General features: G+C 35.2%; 3 protein-coding genes across 3 annotated transcripts in view; 1 reads left to right on the top strand and 2 right to left on the bottom strand.

Moving 5' to 3' along the window:
* Positions 1–20: 20 nt before the first annotated feature.
* Positions 21–1,203, bottom strand: ost4 (oligosaccharyltransferase complex subunit 4 (non-catalytic)). The gene is made up of 2 exons (XM_087812743.1): positions 1,054–1,203; positions 21–150 (listed from the first exon to the last, which is right to left on the bottom strand). The coding sequence occupies exon 1, from the start codon at positions 1,201–1,203 to the stop codon at positions 1,090–1,092; it is 114 nt and encodes a 37-aa protein (XP_087668869.1). The 3' UTR covers positions 21–150; positions 1,054–1,089.
* Positions 1,204–2,602: 1,399 nt separating this feature from the next.
* Positions 2,603–15,825, top strand: selenoi (selenoprotein I). The gene is made up of 10 exons (XM_087778758.1): positions 2,603–2,817; positions 5,083–5,151; positions 5,611–5,719; positions 6,174–6,248; positions 8,403–8,665; positions 8,742–8,850; positions 8,920–8,968; positions 9,037–9,217; positions 10,612–10,791; positions 13,617–15,825. Exons 1-10 carry the CDS (start codon positions 2,761–2,763, stop codon positions 13,722–13,724), a joined length of 1,200 nt encoding a protein of 399 aa, XP_087634884.1. The 5' UTR covers positions 2,603–2,760; the 3' UTR covers positions 13,725–15,825.
* A 5,725-nt stretch (positions 15,826–21,550) lies between these two features.
* Positions 21,551–25,178, bottom strand: part of LOC148062362 (uncharacterized) — an 85,555-nt gene continuing 81,927 nt past the window's right edge. The window contains exons 9-11 of the mRNA XM_087812913.1: positions 23,971–24,057; positions 23,656–23,899; positions 21,551–22,248 (exon numbers count right to left, since the gene is read on the bottom strand). Coding sequence (XP_087669039.1) covers positions 21,551–22,248; positions 23,656–23,899; positions 23,971–24,057 — 1,029 coding nt within the window. The remainder of the gene's footprint in view (positions 22,249–23,655; positions 23,900–23,970; positions 24,058–25,178) is intronic.

Raw genomic sequence — 25,178 nt, 5'->3', positions numbered from 1 at the left:
CTGCAAATTGTAACAAAGTGTTGAATCATTCGTTTTGTTTTTTTATTAAAAAAGAAACCTAATGTGCAACTTTAACAACAAAAAGCAATTTGTGATGAAGACTGGCTGGAATGTAGGTTCCATGTTGGTAGCATCTTTTCCACATCTGACCTGTAGACACAGAAAAATATGAATTATTAAAATGTTCTTTTGGATTCAATTATTATTCCTATTACTCTAAATTTAAATAATACTTATCAATCATCGTATTTTATTTTCTATCAAGTTATTTTATGGTTTACTGTTCAATAAAGCGTTTGAAAATAATCTGTTTTTATTTACACCTTTCATATTATTTATTTTTTTATATTCTGTAATGGGACCAAAAGAAATTCCTTTGCCACACTGGCAAAAAGTTTTTTTCTGATTCAGATTCTAACATACAAACACCGTTTGTTCATTTGTGTGTTGCAATTAGACTTACAGCCGCTAGATGGCAGCAGTCACTACATCACCCACAGCTAAAGTAAGGAAGTAATTATTTTTTTTTTGTATAGCACTTTTCCAGACCAGGGTCACAAAGCGCTTAAACAATCAAAACAATATTCAATAAAGTATATATTTTAAAGATCAAATCCCGGAAGTTCCCGGCTAAGACTTAAGTCGACTCCAGCAGCTTTTAAAGACGATTTTTGTACATATTTTAGTTTCAACAAATATATACACGACTTTGTCAAGAGTCATGTGATCTGTAAATGCTGGAACACCAGAGTCAAGTACTCGGAAAATACTACAAATATATCCTCCTTCCTACATTATCACAATATATTATATCAACAAATTCTTGCCTAAACACACCCTTACTGGATAGTGCATAACAAATAATGTATTCACATGAATATGGATGGCTAAGAGATTATTCAAAGTATATATTAAAACACTAGGAAATTGAATGTTTCATTAATAAATGTCATTGAGGTTGTGATTTTGTTTACATTTCCATTAGAGTATAGTTAAAGAACAAATTATGAAACATACATCAAGATAGCTTCTAGTAGATAAAGTCAAACTTGCATTTTCAGTCATCCTCTGGGACAGGTCGGGAAGACTCTACTCCAGCTTTTTAGGGTTGTTGACGGCCACATAGTGGTATAAAACTACCAGGAGGAACAAGGACACACCAAGCATGTTGGCAAATATGGCCAGTTGCACGTCTGTCACCATTCTGTGGAGAATCAGGGGGAAAAAAAATCAATGCTTAATTTAGAATAATTTACAATATTTGCATTTTCAATTACACATACACAGATAGTTACCAGTACTATTTACTATAAATGCAATTGTCATTGTGAAATAATCGACCAATAAAGTAAATACATCTGAATATATAAATGAAAGTTAGCTAGCATGCTAACTGCTACAAACAGCACAAGCCGGGGCGAGTAAATCGTCAATAAAAATAACACATTAGCTGTAATAATCTAAAAGAGATGATATTATCAAATACCTGTTAGAGATTTGCGCTATTAAAGCTCAAAAAAGCAGTTTTTCTGTTAGCAGCTCTACTGCAGACAGACGACAAGGTCTCTTCCGGTGATACAGGAAGGACACGTCACGTTTAGTAGCCACGTCATTGCCCCGATGGTGCAAAATAAATAAATGTTTAAATATTTATTTTAATAGAATATATATAATTGATTAATAAAAGGGTTAAAAAAACATGTCAGAATTTATTTTATAATAAAAAGAAAAAAAAATCACCAAAGTTTAAATACGTTTGGGATACAGTAATAAAATATATAACATGTGAAAACGTTTCTTACAAATAAACCTGTAATTTCTTATTAAATGCAATTTAAAATAAATAATTAAATTTATCCCAATGCTATTTACATATCTCGATTATTTGAAAATTAACAATAAATGTAAATGATGTCCAAGTGAACGCAAAGAAAATTGACAATAACTTGTTTTTTCTTCATTTCCCTAAAACAAAAACAAATATATCAACAGCAAGATTTAAAAAAAAAAAAGATAATCTTGAATATTTTTCATCATCCTCAGCAAATATAACTTTTACAACTTATAACAACAGAAAACACTCAAACTAATAAAACATTTCCATTTGCGAGTTGAACAAGTACATTTAAAGTATTAAATAGATTAGAATGTAATGTTTACACTATTTATTTTTCTGTGTGAGACAATTTAAACGTGTATTTTATTATTATTTAAAAAATAATGTCATCCGTTATCAAGTATATGACCAATCATACGTCGTGTTTAATATTGTATTCAATTTTAAAAAATCAAATTAAAAATTGTAGAACATGGACAACGTACTTTAAGGTTTGTTTATTTGTTATGTAGTAAATAAATACATCATTTTATCTTTTAAATTAATTTAATGATTACTTTAAATGCATTTCGAATTATAAACACATGTAATGATTTTTTTTTTTTCATTTGGCACGTGTTTTATTATTATTAAAAGAATATAATTAGAATATTAAAAACAGGAAATCCCATCTATCGATTCGGCGTCACGCCTCAGAATCATACGATGACGTTCGCGTCGTTAATCATTCCCACCAGAAGGGGCGGTAATGAGCCCGAGTCAGCTGTAGGAGTGGCACGAGCGTCGCCTCATCATAACCCGGCGTGATCGACGATGCGGCTAAGCTAGATGCTGCGTCGACTCGGCAGATAACGTTGGAGGATTCGACGGAACCGAGGGAGAAACTATCCATTCATCCGGGTGTAGAGACGAACACGACCGCCATGGCTCTCTACGAGTACGTCACGGAGGAGCAGCTCGCGGGCTTCGACAAATACAAGGTGGGTTGTCACGGCTAGCAAGTGTTAGCCGCAGAACCCTGTATGTCACGACCTGCTGCTGCTGAAGGAACAGATTATGTTGCATCAAATACAATTTAACAGGATGAAATGCACATTTACATTGTCAATACAGTCGTCACTTTAGTGTACTACATGTAACGTGACATTTACTACGACGCTGCATGCCTAAAAGCTGAATTTCTGTTCAAATAATCGACAAAAATGTACTATATACGTCCTTTAAATCGTCTACTGTGATGTCTCTTGGTTGCCTTTTTTATGATTGGAGGAAATATGATCAATCTTCAAGGAGTACTCCCTCCAACACATGCAACCAGTCAACTGTAAAAATTCTAAACAAATCCAAAAGTCATTCATCAAATCTGATCTCAACCGCACCCTGTGGCTCTTCTCTTTGCTGTCAATTTCTTGGATGGTTCCAGTTATGGACATGGTGTGACAACTCTCTGATGTTTTATATTTCCCTCCAACCTGAGGCTTTTAAAATAAAAATAAAAATAAAGCTAACACAAGAGTTCATTGTGTAGTAACCATGAGTTGGCAGTCAGTTGACTTTATTTCCAAGGGTTTACTAGGAGTCTGCTAAAGGAACGTCTTTAGCAAAACGATTATGTTCAGTTATTTATATATATGAAGGAAAAACTATATAAACAAGTTAGAGTAAGCTTTGTGGTTGACTAGATACTCCCAGCTGATTGTCCAAAATTACACACAATATACATTTAAACTGTTGTCTAGGATGCAATAAGTAAAATAATCCTTTCTATTTATGTATTTACAATAAGAAGCGTACAAAGTGTCTGCTATGTATGTACGTATGAGTGCTCATGAGGTAATCCAGTGTTCTGGATTTTAACATTTTATTTCAGTGTTTGCTGGGAGTATTTTAAGGTATTTCTGATCTTGCAAAGCATATTATTGTCATTATTTAAGTGAAATACAAGACGCAGCATCCAAACTATTTTTGATTTGGCTGATTTGAAATAAGCTATATTTGGATTAAGCTATATAACATTTACTATTTTATTTTACTTTTCACTTTTCTTTTGAGTCTACTTAAAACCACTTGAGTGTCAATTGTACACTTGTCAGAGTTTCAATGACCTTTATGTACCTGTGTGTGACAATATTGCACATACATACATTTGAAACCATTGTGAGTTTGACTATTTTTACTTGCATCTCGGTTTGTTCAGGTTGCATTTGGAATAATTTGGCTGCTCTGTATTAGTCGATGTAAAAAAACAATCTGATTCCACCTGAAATTTTGACCTGTCTATCACTTTGGATCTACAAAACCTTTCTTAACTGTTTGAACAATTTTCACAAAACCAAAGGCTAAATATTAAGTTCAAACACACTTGGCTAACATATGCAAGTTTATTTGAATCAAAACATATTTATAGTTGCAATGGCTGGTTATCAAAAGGACTTCATGGAAATACACTGTATGTGACTGAGAGATGTGAGTAATGGGATGAAAATCTTGGTAACCTTAAATAAAAATGTGTTTTTATTCAAAATATAATTACTTATTATTCAAGTATTAACCGGTTTAAAGGGTAATTTGATGAACAATTTATTCAATTTATAAAAAGGTCAAGTTGACAAATGTCACAACTCAAAAATACATTTTTAATTATTGTGTTGTCTCTAGGTCAAGATGGCCTAAAAATCAAATGTCTATATGATTTGAAAATAAATGTGTTTGTGGTATCCCTTTTGTGTTGTCTAAGGGTCAAGGTGAACGACCTCCACCACTGCATATGAATTCATAGAAGCCAGGGAGGTCGTTCACCTTGACCCAGAGACGACACAAGGGACACATTGACCCTGAGGCCCTTGGGTCACTTTGACACAGAGGTAACTAAAGGGTTAATGCCACTAGTGTGTGTGATTATGTAATATATAAACATTTTCTGTCCAATCCAAATGGAGATTCCCTTTACAACATTTTTTTTAATGAAGCCTACAAGTCTAACATGTTTACATGTTGAATTATATTACACTGTGTTTGCTTAATGGGTGCTGGACCATAAACCTGATTCTTAAGTGACTCACACTTAAGAGTTTAACAGTCGCGACTTGTTTGTTTTGGCAGACCGACTGAACTTGTCTCCATTGAGTGCACGTTCTCATGCGAATGAAGCGGTTGAATATTGTTCCCTTTAATTAACCTTATCACAAAAATGAATCTCAACAAGAAGTTCTCCCCTGCTTATTAAGTCGTGCTTATCTTTGCAGTACAGTGCCGTGGACTCCAATCCCCTGTCTGTCTACGTCATGCACCCATTCTGGAACTTTGTCGTAAAGGTGGGTACAGTTTAAAAAAAACAACAATTCAGACTCTTCTAACACTTTCTCCTACTGCTTAAATGAGTAGCACATAATAAATATATCTTCTAATTAGCAAAAAAAATGATTGTTTTTAAGGATAAGCAATGGTATCAAGCTTTTGGACTTGGACCAACGGTGACAAGTTTGCAGTTTGTTATCTATACAATAAGAGCATCATGATTAAACGACTTTTTGTCAGATAACTTGCTTTACCACTATCGTCTTCCATCAACCGAGTTAAGAATTAAATTTCCATTTTTTCTGCTACTATAAACATGGGACAGCAATGTTTTTAATGTGCTTTTCTGGCTTGAGAAAATACAGTATAGATGGATATTCTTCTATTATAGTTGGAATATTTTCATAATAACTTTTACAACGATTTTAAAATGTTTTATGTTAATATGTATATATTATTTCTGTTTCTCATTACAGTTTCTACCGACATGGCTCGCCCCAAATCTTATAACATTCACAGGCTTTATGTTTCTGGTATTAAACTTTCTCATGTTGGCCTTCTACGACTTTGACTTCAATGCCTCAGGTACGTTCACTCGTCTATTCATGTATTATTTGTTGTTTGTCAGAGACTTCCCATGAGGCGCTCTTTGCTTGCATCCAAGCTTTTAGAGAAAGAGGCACGTTTTATGGTAAAAGGCAAAGTCCAACACTGTTTAAACCGCAGCTGAAGTATTGGCTAACTAACCACGTGCACGACTCTAATGTTTTTCAAAATATTTCTTGACTTGAAATTTATATAAAAAAATCTGTTTTTGTTACAAAAAGAAAAGAACATTTCTGAATATAAATGTTTGTAATGTTAAGGCTGATGAATAATAACAATACAAATGTGTATATATATATATATATAATATATATATTTTTAATACAACTAGCATTTTTAACAAAGCAAGCCTCACTACTTCTATGTGACTGTGTTCAAAAGTTGAAGCTTGGTGTCTTCAGATGTGTCAGCCTGCTGTTGTTTGTGTTCGCAGCTGCAGGACATGAACATGTGCCTAGTTGGGTCTGGGTTGCCGCAGGGATCTTCAACTTTTTGGCCTATACGCTGGGTGAGTTCAATTAATCTGTTGGGGGTTGTTTTCTGTTCTACGATGTACAAATCACTTTTCAAACTTCAATCAACTTATGGCTCAGAAAACACTGGGTGCTATTAAGTACAGCAAGCTTTATTTATATTATATTTAATGATGTAGCGAGTGATTAATCTCTATTTTGTTGTCATTTCAAAATTATTTACCATCTATTACTTTTCAGCTTCTATATTTAAAAGGGGATTAAATGTTTCTATGAACTTTAGAATCAAATCTTGTAAAAAGTGTTGACCTCATTAAACTTTTTTTTTTTTTTTTCAAATAGTTTTTCATGGTTCATGGAAATGTATATCCTTCACTTTTCCAAGTAATCTAACGATGCTCAATGAGACAAACAAAAAGGATTTATTTAACTACACGTTAAACTTTTCCACACACATCTATATAAGAGCTTATTGTACTACTGTGACTAAACCATTAAACATTAAATCATCTTTGTGAGTCTAGTTAATCTATAAAACACTGTTAAATGGGTATTCCAAAAATCCTGTAGTTTTTTCGAAACTTTATTTTAATGTCCATATAAAATGTTTAGTTTGAGAGCAACTACACTGCATTCCACACACTTAAATTTACCAATTTAACACTATTTCGTTTTAAAATGATAATAAACGTTGGGTTATTTTTTCCGTAAAACTAGCCTATGGAAGCAACTATGCAAAATCAACCAATCAGAAGCGGCATAAGGCAGGTCTATCTTTCATTACAGCAACACTACTCACACAGAGACAACAGTGTGAGGTGAAGTCACCATAATTTAAGAACGCCTTCATATTTCTGTCAAACTATCCATGGTTCGGGTTTATACGCTTATGATCCGCATTTAAATCTGGAGAGTTATCGCTAAACTTTACGGTAAATTCCCCAAAACGCCGTTCAGAAGGAGGAAATCTGTCTTGTGACGTTTTACCATCATGTCCATACTCAATACTGTTTTAACTTAAAAGCCTTGTCCCTCATTGTCACTTCACACTATTTACTGTTCAAAATCTATGCTTAAAATCATTTTTTTATTAGATCATTTGCTACGTATCTTGATAGTTTAAAACAAATTTAGTTTTAGTTTGTCACCCAACAAATAAAATGGCAGGTTTAACATTTGAAATAACTTGATAATTCTTCATTCAGCAGTGAATCATACATGTAAATGTCAAAGTGCTAGGTGATGCTACAAATCAATAATTATCCCAAGTTATGATCAATGACGGTCTACGTCTTCTCCAAGAGATCTATGACAATTAACCCCAAAATATAATGTGGCGCTTCACAGATATCAAGGAAATGTATGTCATTAAACGCAGAGAGGTTCCTCATTATAAAGGCGTTGCCAAAGACCACTAAGAGCTTCTTACACAGCTTCTTTGGCTTAATCTTAAGGTTCTCTCAAGAAGGCAGTTCTAAGCTGAACCCGTGTTAAGAGCGTTCTTTCATCCATAAGAACAAATTAATCTTGGAAACAGTTACATTTTTCAAATTCATGTAGAGGCTTATAATTCTCTGCGCACCCTTTAATAAACCTTTCACAAAATGTCACTATTTTGCCGGATTTTTTTTATTGCCGGGGGTTTTAACGTCCACAATAAACCAGCTACCACTCTTAAGTAAGCTTTATTTATAAACCGTCTTTCACAGACCAGGGTCACTAAGTGCTTTAAAAACAAAACAACACTCAGTTAAAAATACATACAAATGTAAAAAAAAAAAAAAACAGACAACCAAGTGACAAACATGGAAGCCCCAAGATAATTAAGAAAAAGCCTGCACAAATAAATAGTTCTTAAGACTCTTAAACCAATCGATATATTCTCAACACATGTTTATATTTTAATTTGTAATCCGATATTAAATTGGAAACCTACGGGATATCTGACTCGACTGTCTCAAGTTACACAACATGTCATTATAGCGATGATGAAAATGCCAAAACAGAAGCCAAAAAATGTCTGTTTTCTGTTGGCATAGAAAAACATTACCTCAGCTAAGTTGTGTCATCAGACCTCTAATTGTGCCACAAACTGCGTCTGCACATCTGCCATTATCATGCACTGAGTCAATATTAAATGTTGAGCTGCTGCTCTAAAAATAACCACTACTTACTTACTTCTTTGGTAGATGGAGTTGATGGGAAGCAGGCTCGTCGCACCAGCTCCTCCACACCACTCGGGGAGCTGTTTGACCACGGCCTGGACAGCTGGGCGTGCATCTATTTCGTGGCCACGGTCTACTCGATTTTCGGGCGGGGAGAGTGCGGTGTGGGAGTGGCCACGCTCTACTACATCCTGTGGGTGGTGCTCTTCTCCTTTATCCTGTCCCACTGGGAAAAATATAACACGGGAATCTTGTTCCTGCCATGGGGATACGACGTCAGTCAAGTGGTGAGAGACGAGCACGGTTCGAGTGACGTAGAGAGACGGCAGCCATGTAATGATGTTTTTGTTGCCCCTTTCCAAGACCATCTCTCTGGTGTACCTGGTGACTGCAGTGGTTGGAGTGGAGACCTGGTATCAGCCAATCTTCTTTCACTTCCTCTACAGAGACCTTTTCAGCTTCATGATCATTGGTGGGTTCAGTGACGATATCATTCACATGTTTGAGTAGTATTTTTTAATCATCTTTTGTTTCTCTACAGCGTGTTCGTTCACCGTGACACTACCCATGAGCCTCTACAACGTCCTCAAGTACGCCGACGTCTGCAGAGATGGAGTCTAAACGCCTGTTCTCAACGTGTCACTCTTTGATTCGACAGGGGTTACCGCAACAACACGCTGAAGCACGCCAGCTTGTACGAAGCCTTCCTGCCCTTCCTGTCGCCCGTCCTCCTGTTTGTGTTGTCCACGACGTGGGTGGTTTTCTCTCCGTCCGACATCATGGAGCTGCAGCCCAGAATGTTCTACCTCATGGTGGGGACCGCCTTCGCCAACGTCACTGTGAGTAGCTTTTGATTTTAATCTCGGCTTTTTGATTGTCTCTTTCAATTTGTTCTTGTACTTTTGTGTATTTATCGCACACATTCAGCAAGTAATTAGATGTTTCCGGGAACATGATACACAAGTTTAGATATTCTGATCTTTTTATGTGCTTCCAACTCGGTCTAATGCATATTTTCGGAATTCCTAAAAAGACGCATAACGAGGCCTCCTGGAGAATAAAGTTGTATATGAACAATACATTTATTTATCTGAAGCATTTCACAACAAAATGATTGGCAAAACAACAACATTATTGTCTGTAATAGTTCTCTATAAATATTCTGAATTGAACTAAATATTCTAGTCCATCAAATCGAAGAAATACTAAGGTAATATGTTTTTCAGAATAAACTCTCTGGTGTCAATTATATGACAATATAAACGATGTCTAAACCAAAAGAAAAAAAGGGAGTCGGCCTTTTCTTCAAGGTTCTGTTTTTCCTCATGTCATGTCTGGAGCTCTGTATGATTCCACCGATGGTTGTTTTTTCTCCCCAGGGCAGTGTGTCATTTATCCTATAATCCGAACAGACGAACAAGCTTAACTGCACTGTTTTTTTTACTTCGAAGACGCAGGGTTTTTACCAGTTTGATCTCCGCTCTGGACATTTTAATTGTACTTGTTTTTTAATTATTATTATTTGTTTTTTTGAAGAGTCTTTGTGTCTGTTTGTGATGAGTGTGTAGAAAATATATCAGATGTCCTGGTGCGGAGGACAGGTTTTCCTTTAGTTTTTAAATTATTTATTTATTTTATTTTATTGTGCATGATGTATGTTAGTATAATTGAAATGTGTTTTCATTTTTATCCAAACAAGGAGAATAATAAACATTTCTTATTCATCATTAGCTTTCAAAGTGTTGATTTCCACTTGGTATTAATTTTGTTAGTTTTATACAAGACTATTTTCGACTGATTCTTTCAATTTTATAGGCAGTGAAATGTACCGGAAAAGAGGCCCCACCTAGAATATTTTTCACCAGCTGCCACTGCTTATTTTATAAACAATTCCGCATGTTGCAATTGAGGTTCCACGACATTGCAGTTACTCTGTTCTAACACTGGGGGGAGCCAGATGCAATAACGAAGATTACTTCTAAAACATGGAAAACCACAACAGCCCGTTTTAAAAGAAATAAAGTAAAATGATTTAAAGTAATATTTGCTTTAAATTAAGTTATTTTCAACTGTGAGAAGTAGTCAATAATAATGTGTCAACAATCAACTCCTAAAAATGGCTCCGGAGTTGAAAGTAAGAAAATGTTCACTTCAAATTCTCAAGTCTTAGTTAAAATCTTGAACGATATTAATTAAAACATTATAGTAAAATTTGTTTGTTTTTTGTTCGCAGTGTAAATTGATCGTCTGTCAGATGAGCAACACACGCTGTCAGCCGCTGAGCTGGCTTCTGGTTCCCATGAGCGGGGTGGTGCTGGTGGCGATAACCGGGCTGATGCAGAACGAAGCGCTGCTGCTGAATCTGTGGACCGCCGCCGTCATCCTGGCGCACATACATTATGGCGTCTCAGTGGTAAGAATAAAAGCTCTTTTGTTCCATTTAAAGCAATTACATTCCGTCAGTGGCCACACATATTCAGTGGCTGTGTTGAGGGACCATCAAGAAAAAATGAAGCAAAAAAAACACTAAACATAAAAACGATAAAAAGTAAAAAATGAAGCTTATTAGGCTAAAATCATGTCAACATCATTTAATTTCACAACTTTTATTTTATTTATTTGATCTGATAAAACCTTTTAAAATGTTTTGATTAACTTGAATCCTTTGATGGGCAATAAAAACTAAAAAAAAATACAAAAATGGAGAAAAGCTCTTAAAACTAAAGACTAAAATCCTGTTATTGTAATAGTACCGTATTTTCCGCACTTTAAGGCGCACTTAAGAGACTTTAAATTTCTCAAAAAACGACAGTGCGCCTTATATATTACCATTACCTGGTGGGTGACTTGTATACAAACACTTTCATGACTCTGCGCCCGACTGAGCCAACACGCCGTGGGCGGAATTACGTTATTGCTTTATCACGGGGTGGGATTAACGACGCATGTCACATCATGGTGGACGTCAATGGAGTAAGATTACTGTCATGGTTTTGATCGAGTGTGTCTTGGTTATTGTACACTCAAAACAGTTTTTTTTTGCGCAAAAACACTCAACCAGTCATACACGTGTGTTAAACATGTCATACATGCGCGCTCTAGCTGTCATACACGCGCTCAACTTCACTGCTGCTCGCTCAACATTTGTCTGCTCACAACACCAGTCTCAAGCGCTGCTGCTTGGAGCCTTTAAAACATCATTTGAACATCCTTACCATGGGAGTGAACGGAGTTGTCAGAACGCTTAATAAAGTTTGACTTTATCTAAATGTTTTGTTGACATTCCCTTTAGCACAGCTTTACCTAGTGGATGCTTAACGCAACACCAGTCAAACGTTTGACTGTATCTTTTATTCTATGAGCCTTATAATCCGGTGCGCCCTATTTATGAAAACGGTTCTAAAATAGGCCATTCATTGAATGTGCACCTTATAATCCGGTGCGCATAATAGTGCGGAAAATACGGTAATTAAAATACAATTCATACAATATATAATTGTTACTTTCTACATGACCTTTGACCTCATGAGGGCAACATGTATACAGTCAAAGGGCCCCATGTCTGTTTCAAAGGGGTGGAAGGAATATCTATACACAAATGTCGCAAAATATTTTTTCACTATACCAAATCAATATGCAACAGCACTTTATCGTTTTTTTTAAACTGTGTTTATATGTATATCTATGTGTATAAATAAATCGATAAACTACAGTGGCTACGAAAAGTTTTCAGACCCCTTTCGATTTTTCAATCTTTGTTTCATTGCAGCCATACGCTAATATAATTTAAGTTCATTTTTTTCCTCATTAATGTACATGCAGCACCCCATCTAAACAGTAAAAACTGAAATTTAGAAGTTTTGGCAAATTTATTAAAAAAGGAAAACTGATGGTCATAAGTATTCAGACCCTTTGCTGCGTCATGTCCATTTCTTCTGATCCTCCTTGAGATGGTTCTACTCCTTCATTGGAGTCCAGTTGTGTTTATTGAAACTGATTGGACTTGACTAGGAAAGGCACCTGTCTCTATAAGACCTTACAGCTCACAGTGTATGTCAGAGCAAATAAGAATCACGAGGTCGAAGGAAGTGCCCGAAGAGCTCAGACAGAATTGTGGCACCGATCGGACCAAGGTTACAGAACAATTTCTGCAGCACTCAAGGTTCCTAAGAGCACAGTGGCCTCCATGATCCTTAAATGGAAGAAGTTTGGGACGTGCAGAACTCTTTCTAGACCTGGCCGTCCAGCCAAACTGAGCAATTTTGGGAGAAGATGACCCTAAGCACACACCAAAAATTGAGTGGCTTTGAAACAACTCTGTGACCATTCTTGAATGGCCCAGTCAGAGCCCTGACATAAACCTAATCGAGAATCTCTGGTGAGACCTGAAAATGGCTGTCCATCAACGTTCACCATCCAACCTAACAGAACTGGAGAGGTTATGCAAGGAAGAATGGCAGAAAATCCCTAAATACAGGTGTGAAAAACTTGTTGCATCATTCCCAAGAAGACTCATGGCTGTACGAGCTCAAAAAGGCGCTTCTACTCAATACTGTCTGAATACTTATGACCATGTGATATTTCGGTTTTCCTTTTTTCAAAATAAATTTGTAAAAAATTCTACATTTCTGATTTTTTTTTTTTCCTGTCAAGATGGGTTGCTGATTGTACATTCAATAGGAAAAAAATATTTTAGCAAATGGCTGCAATGAAACAAAGGGAAAAATAGAAAGGGGTCTGATTACTTTCCTTACCCACTGTATCTGTATATATGTGTGTGTATCTATATATATGCATACATATATACAGTATAGCTTTTTTACTTTAAAATCATTTTATTTTCGTCATTTATTTTATCCGTTGTCTTTTAATAACTTGTGTATAAAATGATTAAATTATTTTTTAAATTTACAGTTAACATGCGTATAATCAAGCTGTTATTTCCCCCCATTTTTGTGTTGCAATTAATTGTCCGGCCACTCGATGGCAGCATTCATTATGTCCTTCGCAAATACCCTCTGGCGTGAATTTTATGCCACAATTTTGATTCGCTCTGGCAACCCCTAAAGGGACAGGCGAAATGAAAAGCAGAATTTACTGACTCGAGTACTCGGACAATATTACAAATATATCCTTGTTCCTACAGCGTTGCGCTGCATCGCAATGTATGGTATTGTTGCCCCTGTATCGTGATGCCAGATGTCAACACACACCCCTATCTGTCATTTTGACATCCAGGTCCAACAACTCAGCCACCACTTCAACATCTTCGCCTTCTCGCTGAAGAAGCTGAGCAGCGACTGACATGAGGAGGAACGAGTCGGCCTGAAAGCGGCAGAGGTTTAAAAACCAAGCAAACCCTCTGCTGCCCAACACTTCACCCCTCGTCGCCACGGAAACCACCCCCCCCATCCCTCCTCTCCATCAACGAGGACACTGCAATTTGGAACAGACCCTCTGCTTCACAGAGCCTCACCCCCCGAAACATTAACACAACAGCACCTCTGTTGTGGATGATGGGCGGGGCTCTGGCTTCCGTCAGCGGTGATTGGCTCGTCTGACAGCCAATGAGGTGCAATTGTTTCCTACGGAAATGTGCTTCATCCATGAGGAAGTCACACTTGAATACATTTTGCTGCTTCCATGCAGAGGTAATAGTTAACGTTCTGGCCACTGATCTTTCACGCACTCATACACACACACACTCACAGACACACTCACAGACACACACACACACACACCCCTGCACTCATCTAGTGTTATGAATGTATAATCTGCCTTTGAGGAAATGCCATTTCAGTTTTATTCGAGCAGGAATGCCTCACGTAGTTAGTCGAAACTTGAATTTTGGCCTCATCTGTGCAGTTTTCTTTTTTACAGATAATTGTTAATGTGTACGTTAAAAGGGGGCGGGGTTTTATCTTCAAACAAAAGTGAGTGATTAATGATTTGTTCATAGAAAAAAACAAAAGGAAAATCTGCTTGTGGTGATTAGAAACATTGACGACATTTGAGCTTTTTTTTTTTTTTTTTAATTAATGACAAATGGCCTTCTAACTTTCCTCCGAGGTGTTGAGTCTTCAGGCTGATTCGTTATTTTTTTTTTTAATTCCGTTGCCTAGGCGACGTGCGGCGCTGTCACGACTCGCTTGAATGAAGAGTGAGTCCAAAAGCCAGAAATGGAGCGGATTCACTCTGAGGGAACAAGCTGTCGCACAGACTACAAGAAAACGCTGTCGCCGCGGGCGCTACTCGCGTCATCAGGCGTGTTTTTATACTTTTTTCTTCTCCCTCGTGTGACTAAAGTGTACGAACGACTTCTGTTATTTATCACCCATATCTGACGGCGAGTCTTGCTTTACAGATCCACGTCGTTGTTTCTGTCCGGGAGAGAATCTATTTAAAGATTAATTATTTAATCTTGAGAGTGAAAACATCATAACCTGTGAGTTTTGCAGCTGCTTGCGTCTCATGTTTTAGTAAAATACAACTCAAGCTATTACAAGTACTACTGTCTACTTCAGATAAGGATGAAGGAGTCTTTTTTTCCCCAAAATATATTGATGGATTAACTGACTTTAACTTGAACTCAAAAAGATCTATTTTAGAAACGGGAGATTCAGTTCTACTGCCAATAAAAAAACGGGAACACATCCGCAAGGCGACATTATAAAGACGTTTGTGCGACGACAAATGTGACATTTCAGTGTGAGCGCTGTCCTGTGTTTCTGTGAGAAGGTATACTTGTCATACATGTGTGTAAATACATCTCTCATTTCGGTTTGGTCATGTTTTCATTTCCTTTTGAGGTCTTAACAAAGGAAGCCTCTGGTGCTGGTTTTTGGGATCTGCCTGATTTTAAAAAATCATTATTGGACTTTTTAATTTGACCGTTTTTACTTTCTCAGTGACTTGTGTGTTCAAATACCTCTGTGGTCAAACGGGGAAGGGAACGACTGTGAAGGAAGTTGTGGTGAGAAGCTATTATCATGTTAACCAGTGAAAGAAATCATCTAAAAAAAACAACTAATAAACAAATTTCCTTAACCAACAATGACCCGAATTAAAAATCTAGATTGTCATTATTTTGCCCCAAAAAATTCGAATCAATATGATGAGAGAACGTTGTTGACGGAAGTGACGTCCTGTGCTGAACTGTTACTTGTACTACTAATGTTGACCAGCAGAGGGAAGTGTAGGATTGTGAATATTCCTTTCGGCGATTAAATTGTATTCAAAAAGAATTTTCAAAACGATCGGCACCTATAAATATAAAGGTTTAATTTACATTTATTTTCCCAAAAGCCGGTTCTTTTTTTCCCCCCATACTTTTTATTTTAAAATACACGTTTTTTTTTTAATGCTCACTTTAGTGCCGCTTTTTTATTTTATTGTATTTTATTTTCTTATTTAATCTGTTTAATTTATTTCTATTCTATACTGTAATCAACATTCGCAATTATTCTGTTTTGTGTTTACAACAGTGACAATAATGAACATTTTCTGATTCTAAAATGTATTTGGATAGATGAAAATTCATAATAAAAGTATTGTAAGTAGCGAACATATTAAACAATTCTAAGTTTTAAAACACACTTTTTATCTGATTATGATTTTTAAACTATACTACGTTTGTTTTAGGAATACAAGTTTGTGCCTGTGCTAGCTAAAAATAACACCATATAAGACTTCTGGTTTTAAGAATCAAAATTCTGTAAAAAAAAAAAAAACATACTAAATTATATTGCAGTAATGTAAATTATACTTTTTTTTGCATATCCAGTGTGCAGAAAAAATGTTGCAAATGCAAATATTTTAGATGGTTCTGCAATCAGTGTTAATCCATAGTGTAACTTTATATATATATATATATTCTAATGATTAATTGTTAATATTATTGTTATTACTATTTTCGCCGCATTTCTAGTGAATGACCTCCTCGACGATCCCATGATCCTTTGCAAAGGCATTTCAACTCATTAGAAATTAGTAATTACTAATGACACGTATATATGTTTAGTTTCTATTTTTGTAGTGATATGACATGTTTATAGTATATCAGTGCCATCTTATTAATGAAGGGTTGAGTAACGTTTGCAAGTTGATTTTTCTTTTTCAAATTATTATTATTGAAATATTGTTGTTTATCTTTCTTAAATAATTGAATTAATTTCCTATAAAATTGTGAATAAACTAATTCAAAGTATGCCCATTTTTAAAAAATGGATGATTTTGTTTTTACATGGAATTTGATCATCTTATAACAATAACAAATAAAGTTCTAAATTCTAATCAAAAAAAAATGTGTAGCCTTTTAAGTAAAATGTTAAAATGGTGGTATAATAATAATATAATCAGTTTTTAAAATGTAAAGGTCTAGGAATTTAAAAATATTGAAATTTGAAAATATCAAACAATAAAAAAATCAAAAAATCATTCATTTTGAAAAAAATATTTTAAATAAACAAATACAAACATTAACATACAAATCATTGATTACATTTATTCAAAAATAATAATTAGATGCTTCAGAAAACATCAGTTCAGTAGAAAAAATGTGAAAAGTTTTAACATTTAAAGTGTTTAAATTCAACATTTTGATATTCTGATTTCACCGATACACGTGTATTTGTACTTGAACCACAGTTCTCCTGTTACTTTAGTTGTAGCGTCTTTTAAGCGAATTAGCTTTTGTTGATCTTCGGCTGACAGTTAATCAGAGGAAGCATCAATTAAACAGAGTCGGGTTCAAGTTCCTGGTCACTTTGTGTGCCACTTACCCCCCCGACTCGCCCGCAGACAGTTACCCACTGGACAACCACCAGCACGGCAAAGAGATCCTCAATAATACATGAGCGCCGTTAGAAACCGGACACGGAGGGACAAAGCTCCTCCAGACACAAACGGTGACGGACACCCCGGATTATCATCGGCGACACCCAAAACTATTCAAGTGTTAACTGAGTAACATCATCCATTTCCATCCCTACTGTACCCCTGACCCCCGTGACCCCCGTGTGACCCGCCCTTATCCGTTTCTTCCTGGTTATATCGGCGACGTTTCCACGTTACGTAACGCTCTGTGATGACAGCCTGTCATGGATCAGCAGGAATATCGTGTCGCCTTCACGCCTGCATAATTAAATCAAGATTTACTAGACGTGATGACAACTTGCTACACACTTCTTTTAGATACACAATTTAAAGAATTTGCCAGATTTAACTGCCAGAATTAACAACTTTATTTAACGGAATATGATATTAAATAAACATTACATGGACCATTTTACATGTAATTAAATATAACTTTTATTTGTACTATAAAGAGTGTTTAAAATCACTTCAAAAGATTGTAAATAAAATGTATTGAAAAATAAAGCATTACTTACATGAAGACATTTTTTAAATAAACGTAATTATCTTATGTATTTATTTGTATTAAAGATGGAAACACGTGCACAAATTAGTCCTTCAGATGTGCACTGACACTAGATCTGAACAAATTCAAGAAAATTACGAAAAAATACTCCAAATTTGCTCAATGTATGACAACGTCAACTATACAAATCCACAGGAAACACAAAGCAACATAAATGTTGTTAGTATTGTTAAAGTTCCTTTGAAAAAGTAAATAAAAATGTTATAAATAAGTGAAGATGTACAGTATACGATGCTCATTGTTTCTATCTTTGTGTTAATAATACATTGTTTTATAATATCAACTTTACAGTTACAATATGACTCTAAATACAGACTTATTTTTTATGGAGGGCGATCAAAAAACACTGTTGAATAGGTTTGAGTTCACTTAAAATAATTGATAATTAGTGTTAATTCAGCAAACCGATAAATGTTAATAGTAGTGGGATAAATTTAATGATTCATTTTGAACTGCATTTCCTTCTTTTAAATTCAAAATGGCAAATGTATTTGTAAGACAATAATGTATTTTTTTTTACAATTAATATATTTTATTATTGTATTTCAAAAGTATTTAAACTTCGGTATACATTTAATCTTCTTTTAAAAATAATGTCTGATTGTTTGTTTTAGCGTTTTCTATCCTTTATATCTATTCTTTTAAAATAAGGGAAGGAAATGACTGAGAAAGATTGCTAACAACAGCTAGCTTAGCATATTAGCATTAGCATTTCCCAACACTGCTAGCAAACTGAGTTTAATTTGTATGGAACGTATGTTTTTTTTTGCATTTGAACCAACAACCCTCAAACTCTGGTGTATTTATACTGGCTTTGAAAGCGTGTACAGAGGTTTAATATCCACCTTTGAGTCACAATCTGTCCTGGACTGAACAACAACAGTATCTTGTGGCAGCACAAATAATTCAGCAGAAACCAGATCCACACACACACTAATATCCATGATACACAAACGGAGCTCAAAATAAAAACCAGCAGAGGTAGAACGGGACATAGTTTGGTTTTGTGTTGAGTAGTGATTCAAATAAATGAATAATTAAATTGTAAAAATACTCTTTCTCACTATTATTATGGATGGTATTGTTCAAAATAAAAAAAAATAAAACAAAGTATCTACATAAAATAGTCCATAAATCATTAATTACTATTGGTTTCTTTTTGTTGTATTTTAAAATGTAACATTACTTTTTTTATAGAGGGAATAACTTCACAAATCGTACAAAAGTATAATTAAAATAAACCATATGTACGAGTGATGGTCTGATGAAGCTTCATGAAACGGTGTCATGTTGTTTAGAGGTCAGTAGGTGGCGCCACTGCTTCATGAAGCTTCATAAGACCATCACTTATATCTACTTTGTCTGTTATTTTGTTCAGCATTCTTTGTTCAGGGATCCACTTCTTTTTTTTAATCTTTTGGTTTCTTTTATATTAAAACAAAATGGATGGTTATGCAATCGGGTGTTAAAATGTGATTTAAAATGTGTAAATAATTTATGCAGCTTTGTGAAGAACTAGTGCAAAATAACAACAAAAATAAATGTTTAACTTATATTTTTTTTATCATTAACGTGTTAACTCGATATAAAATTTAAAATTTGATTAAATTAAAAACAATCTCATGAGGAATATATAACAAGTTTTTCCTAACAAATGGATGAATATATTTTTTTGCATTTAAATAAAAAATACATTTCGGAAGCCAATATGTTGTGTAAATTAAGATTTAATTTACATTTCTATTATATTTAATTCATACAGTAGTCTAATGACCCGGAAAACTTTCTGAATTTCGTCGTTTTTCCCATAGAAAACTTCAAATATGCAAACAGAGGAGACACAGTGAAAAACTGAAAATAATAATTTGTACTACTGTAAAGAATGTATCAATAAATATTGTATCTGGATATTCACATCGTGTTCTAATTGATTATTGGAAGATATAGAGACAGATAAGCGACAGAAAACAAACACATTTCTCATTTATGAATTTTCATTTTAAATATTAAGTTCACAAATAAGTACATGACTTCGTTATACAAATTTTGGCACTTCAACAAAGGAGAAACGTTTGGGGAGTTAATATCTTCAGAATAAAATAAGAAAATGACTCTTCTATAGTAATACAGAGGTGTTGTAAGGAGATATATCTCCGTCATTTCAAGAGCAGAGAGTGACATCTAGTGTCCTGTGAAGTTAAAGCTTCATCAGGTTTCAAGATATATAGAAGTGTCAGCTCAACCATCTCATTGTCTGAACCCCTTTCAAAAATGATGACCCTGTTTCATGAAGCCTCACCAGCTGTTTCGTGAAACCTCATTAACCCACCTCTGTTTAATACACAATTTAATTTTGAGTTAGTTGCCATCAACGTTGACCTTAACCTATCTCCCTAGTAATGATGGGTTGATGAGGCCTAATGAAACAGTTTTGTAGTGAAGACACTGTATCATGATACATCACTAGTATATAGTAGTGATGTATTTATGAGGTTTCATGATGCAGTGTCTTCTTTTTCAATGGTCACTAGATGGCGATGTTTGTTCTGCCATCTTAAGCTCTGAACTAGTGATGGGTTAATGAGGCGTCATGAAACAGCTGTCTTATGAAAACACTGTATCATGATACACTGACTTCATTTTGAAAGGTCACTGGATGACAGTCGGAAACTTATGCCAGGTTTTATTGAATTAGTCGATTAAAGTCAAAGATAATATAACAGAGAGTGCCAGCTACTGACTCTTCAAAATGAACTTACTGTATCATGATACAGTGTCTTCATAATATAACAGATAACGCCATCTACTGACTTTTCAAATTAACTTACTGTATCATGATACCGTGTCTTCATAATATAACAGAGGGCGCAATCTACTGACTTTTGAAAATGAAGTTACTGTATCATGATACCTTGTCTTTATAATATAACAGAGAGGGCCATCTACTGACTTTTCAAAATGAAGTTACTGTATCATGATACAGTGTCTTCATAATATAACAGAGAGTGCAATCTACTGACTTTTCAAAATAAAGTTACTGTATCACGATACAGTGTCTTCATAATATAAGAGAGAGCGTCATCTACTGACTTTTCAAAATTAAGTTACTGTATCATGATACAGTGTCTTCATAATATAACAGAGAGCCACATCTACTGACTTTTCAAAATGAAGTTACTGTATCATGATACAGTGTCTTCATAAAATAACAGAGCGCCACTTACTGACCTCAAAATTAAGTTACTGTATCATGATACCTTGTCTTTATAATATAACAGAGAGGGCCATCTACTGACTTTTCAAAATGAAGTTACTGTATCATGATACAGTGTCTTCATAATATAAGAGAGAGCGCCATCTACTGACTTTTCAAAATTAAGTTACTGTATCATGATACAGTGTCTTCATAATATAACAGAGAGCCACATCTACTGACTTTTCAAAATGAAGTTACTGTATCATGATACAGTGTCTTCATAAAATAACAGAGCGCCACTTACTGACCTCAAAATTAAGTTACTGTATCATGATACAGTGTCTTCACTTTAAACTTCACAGCCTTAGTTTTAAACGGCCTACCAAGCGCTACAACGTATGAAACTGTTTCATGAAGCATCATCAGCTGTTTTTTGACACCTCCTCAACCCATCAGAAAATGTTTCATTTTTAATTGGTTTTTAGTTCTTTAAGTTAACGTTAGATTTGGCAGAACAGAAACTAGTGCTTGTTAAAGTCAGTAGTCGATGCCACGAATCTGGTTCTTCCTGTCGGCCTTTCCCTGGAGCGCGGCAGGCAGCAGAGGTAGATTCAGGTCCGACACTCGGCCTTGAAGTGAAGACTGCAGTTGGATGGAGTTTCTCTTCCCCCCTCCTCCAGGGGTCCCTCGCTCCCCTGCTCCGGCTGTCGTCACATCTTTCCTCCTCCCTCGCTCCTGCCTCAGGCTCTTCATTATCAAAGTGTGTTGTCTCTGCGAGGAGAAGGCCAAGGGCTTGGCCCCGTTCACCAGGAGCCCCGGAGCGCCGGGTCGACCCAGACCCGCCCAGGTCCTACCACGCCCGTTTTTCAGTCCGATATTTCGCAGGCGGGGAAGAGGCGCCGAGGGGGGAGTCATCTCCATCAGGTGGTCCCCGTCGGGCTCCAGGATCCTCCGGGGCGAGGCGTCGGTCCTGTCCGAGGAGTAGAACGTCTGCAGCTTCTCCAGACGCTCGCTGATGCCCAGGTGACGAGGCTTGTTGTCCTCGCTCAGACCGGTCGGCTCGACGTTCGCGGCGCCGTCGGACTGGGTCGTCCTGAGCAGGTGCCGGGTCGGCCGAGGGGTGCCGTCCTCTCTGGCGGGCTCGGACGGGAGGAGGAGGACCTGGCACGGGGCGGAGTCGCACAGTTGCGAGGCGGAGGTTTTGGGAGGAGAGAGATGGACCTGATCCCCGAACACTGAAAAGACAGAAGAACGTTTGAACATCTACAGAGAAGGTGTTACATTTAACTGCCATCGAAATACTGAATTAATTTCAGGTTTCAAATGTTGACAATTTTTATATTTTTGTTGAATTGTTTAAGGATGGAATTATTTTTTATTTTAATATTTTTTAATATTTTTTTAATATATTATTTTTTATTTTTTATTGAATTAAGTGATTTCTGTATTAAAAGGTTGCATTTGTTCTTATTGAATAATAGAACGAAATAATTGATATATTGAGAGGTTTAATTATATTCGTTTAACTAATAATTAAAATGTTAAAACTTATTTTTGAAGTATTTAATTTTTTACGCATAGAGTTTGTTATTCTAATTCCAATTATTCATAAATATTTTTTCTGAATTAAATATTTTGTCATTCGCAGCTTTTTAAATTCAATATAAAATCATTGGTATAATAGTGCCACCAGCTACTTTCAGCCAATCATGTGACACGCAGGTGATCACATGATGATGTAGAAGCAATTCATCATGGTGGATTAAAAAAAAGAAAAAAAAAGGGTAAGATTTCAGTTTTCAATTTAAGTTTAAAATATACTGCGACTCGATTTTTATATTGAATTTGAAAGTCTATTTTTTTTTATATTTATATTTTATATTTCTTTTAATATATATTTAGTTTTTTATTGCATTGAGTGATTTCTATTTTGGAAGGTTGCATTTGATCTTATTGAATAATCGAACGGAATAATTGATATATTGAGAGGTTTAATTATATTTGTTTAACTAATAATTAAAACGAAAACTTAGTTTTTAAGTATTTAATTTTTTTACACATTGAGTTTGATATTCTAATTCCAATTATTCAAAAATATTTTTTCTGAATTCAATATTTTGTAATTCGTAGATTTTTTAATTCAATATAAAATCGTTGGTATAATAGTGCCACCAGCTACTTTCAGCCAATCATGTGACACGCAGGTGATCACATGATGATGTAGAAGCAATTCATCATGGTGGATTAAAAAAAATAAAAAAAAAGGGTTAGATTTCAGTTTTCAATTTAAGTTTAAAATATACTGCGACTCGATTTTCATATTGAATTTGAAAGTCTATGAATTCAAAAATACTGAAAATCGAAAATTAATTATTAATTATTGGAATTAGAATATTAAACTCTGTGTGTGAAAATAAAATCATTAATTTATATTATTTATTTTCTTTCTAAATTTCAATAACAAAACATTATTCAAACTTTAAACATACAAATTAATTCATTTATTTAATTAAAAAACAATCCTTAAATAACCTTAAAATCTATAAAAGACGTTTCCATTCACAAAAATAAACTACAATTTACACATTTAAAGGTAAAATTCAAGTCCTCTATATTCTGATAGTCGTCCACATAGTTCTGACCGTCAGGAAATAAAGAGGCTTTGGCGAGATCCTGGTCCTCGGCGGGCGGCGAGGGCGAGCGGAGGAGAGGCGGCAGAGCAGGTGAGGCGCAGTACTGCAGCGGTGGTAACAAAGGGGAAGGAGGTCGATTCTCATCGTCCTCCTCCTTCTTCTGTTCGTTCGTCCTCCTGCTGCCCGAGTGATCCGTCGTTCTTTGGGCTTTCACGGGCCCTCGACCATGTCTTTTTGTGTTTGTGGCGTCATTCTAAAAAAAAAAACCCAACAGGAAATATTTTAATTCTCATGCTTTTGTTTGAGTATTTGAGTTACCCTTACCTGGTGTTGATGCTTCGCCTCCATGTGCGTCACTTTGTCTTTCCAGGTGCTTTTACCTGGTAAACTCCAGTCACTGCTGTTCAGCTTCTGACGGAGACAAAAACCACGTATTATTTTTTTACTGACTTTTCCTCCGACTCCCTTACTTTTGAGCGTTTTGATCACCCTCAGTTTGTTTTTGGACTGTGTGATGGTCTGATGAAGCTTCATGAAGCAGTGTCATTTTTTTCAGAGCCCACTAGATGGCGGTCTCTGAACTATTTTCCTTTGTTTTAAACAACTGTTCTAATGAAACATCACATCATTTTTTAAACTGATGGCGCCACCTACTGACCTCTGAACAACATGACACTGTTTCATGAAGCTTCGTCATAGTACCTCTACGCTCAAAATTTTATTCCCCCCAAGAATCATTTTTTAATCGCTATTTTTAAAAAATGTTTGCGGAAATGGTTAAAAAAAATTAATAAAACAATAACTTTTTTTTCTTAAAAACTCTTAACATGGACATTGTTCCCTCCAGAAATATATATTTAAACTTTCTTCAAAACACGTTATGTACAAGAAATACGTTTATTTAAGGGAGGTTTTTAGTGTTATGTTGGGAATGATGTATTTTGTGGGAGGAGATATTTGATTTTACATTTTATTCAAACAGTTTCCCTGTAAGAAAGTACCTAGAGTAAACCCACACAAATAAGTCACTGTGATAAATAGTTTTAGGAATTATATGAATACTTTATTGAACGATTAAATGTGGTATGTAAAAAATATGTAATAAAATATATCTTCTGTTATTTAAAAGTCAAATTAATAATATTGTATAATAATAACATGTAAAAAAAAAAAAAAAAAAGAAGATAAAAACACATATGGAGTAATATGCAACTCGAGAAGTAAAAAAAGAAATGTTTAGAGAAGTTAAAAAATATATTTTTGGCAGAGTGGAAAAGATGTTGCGAACACATCCTCTACCAGCCATTATCTGATTGGTTTGTCTCTTACTTATGCGATAGTATATAATAAGTTCACAAGTTCTTCCACAGACGTAGTAATACACAACAGTTACAAATATTTTTGGGTGCGTGTGTTAAAAACGTACTTTAGCTGTCTCGCCTGCAGTTACAAATACAAAACTCTGCAGAAAGAATTCTGACCTGCTCTAGTAGAAGAACTCACATTTCTCCGATCCTTAAAACTCTTCACTG

This window comes from Callionymus lyra, chromosome 17 (assembly GCF_982586985.1).
Source record: "Callionymus lyra chromosome 17, fCalLyr1.hap1.1, whole genome shotgun sequence".
In the NCBI taxonomy this organism is placed as follows: domain Eukaryota; kingdom Metazoa; phylum Chordata; class Actinopteri; order Syngnathiformes; family Callionymidae; genus Callionymus; species Callionymus lyra.
The sequence above is the reverse complement of the archived record's forward strand: the minus strand, read 5'-3'. Positions and strand labels throughout refer to the sequence as shown.

Excerpts from the sequence above, each read along its gene's own strand:
- ost4 (XM_087812743.1), bottom strand. The coding sequence starts at position 1,203 with ATGGTGACAGACGTGCAACTGGCCATATTTGCCAACATGCTTGGTGTG.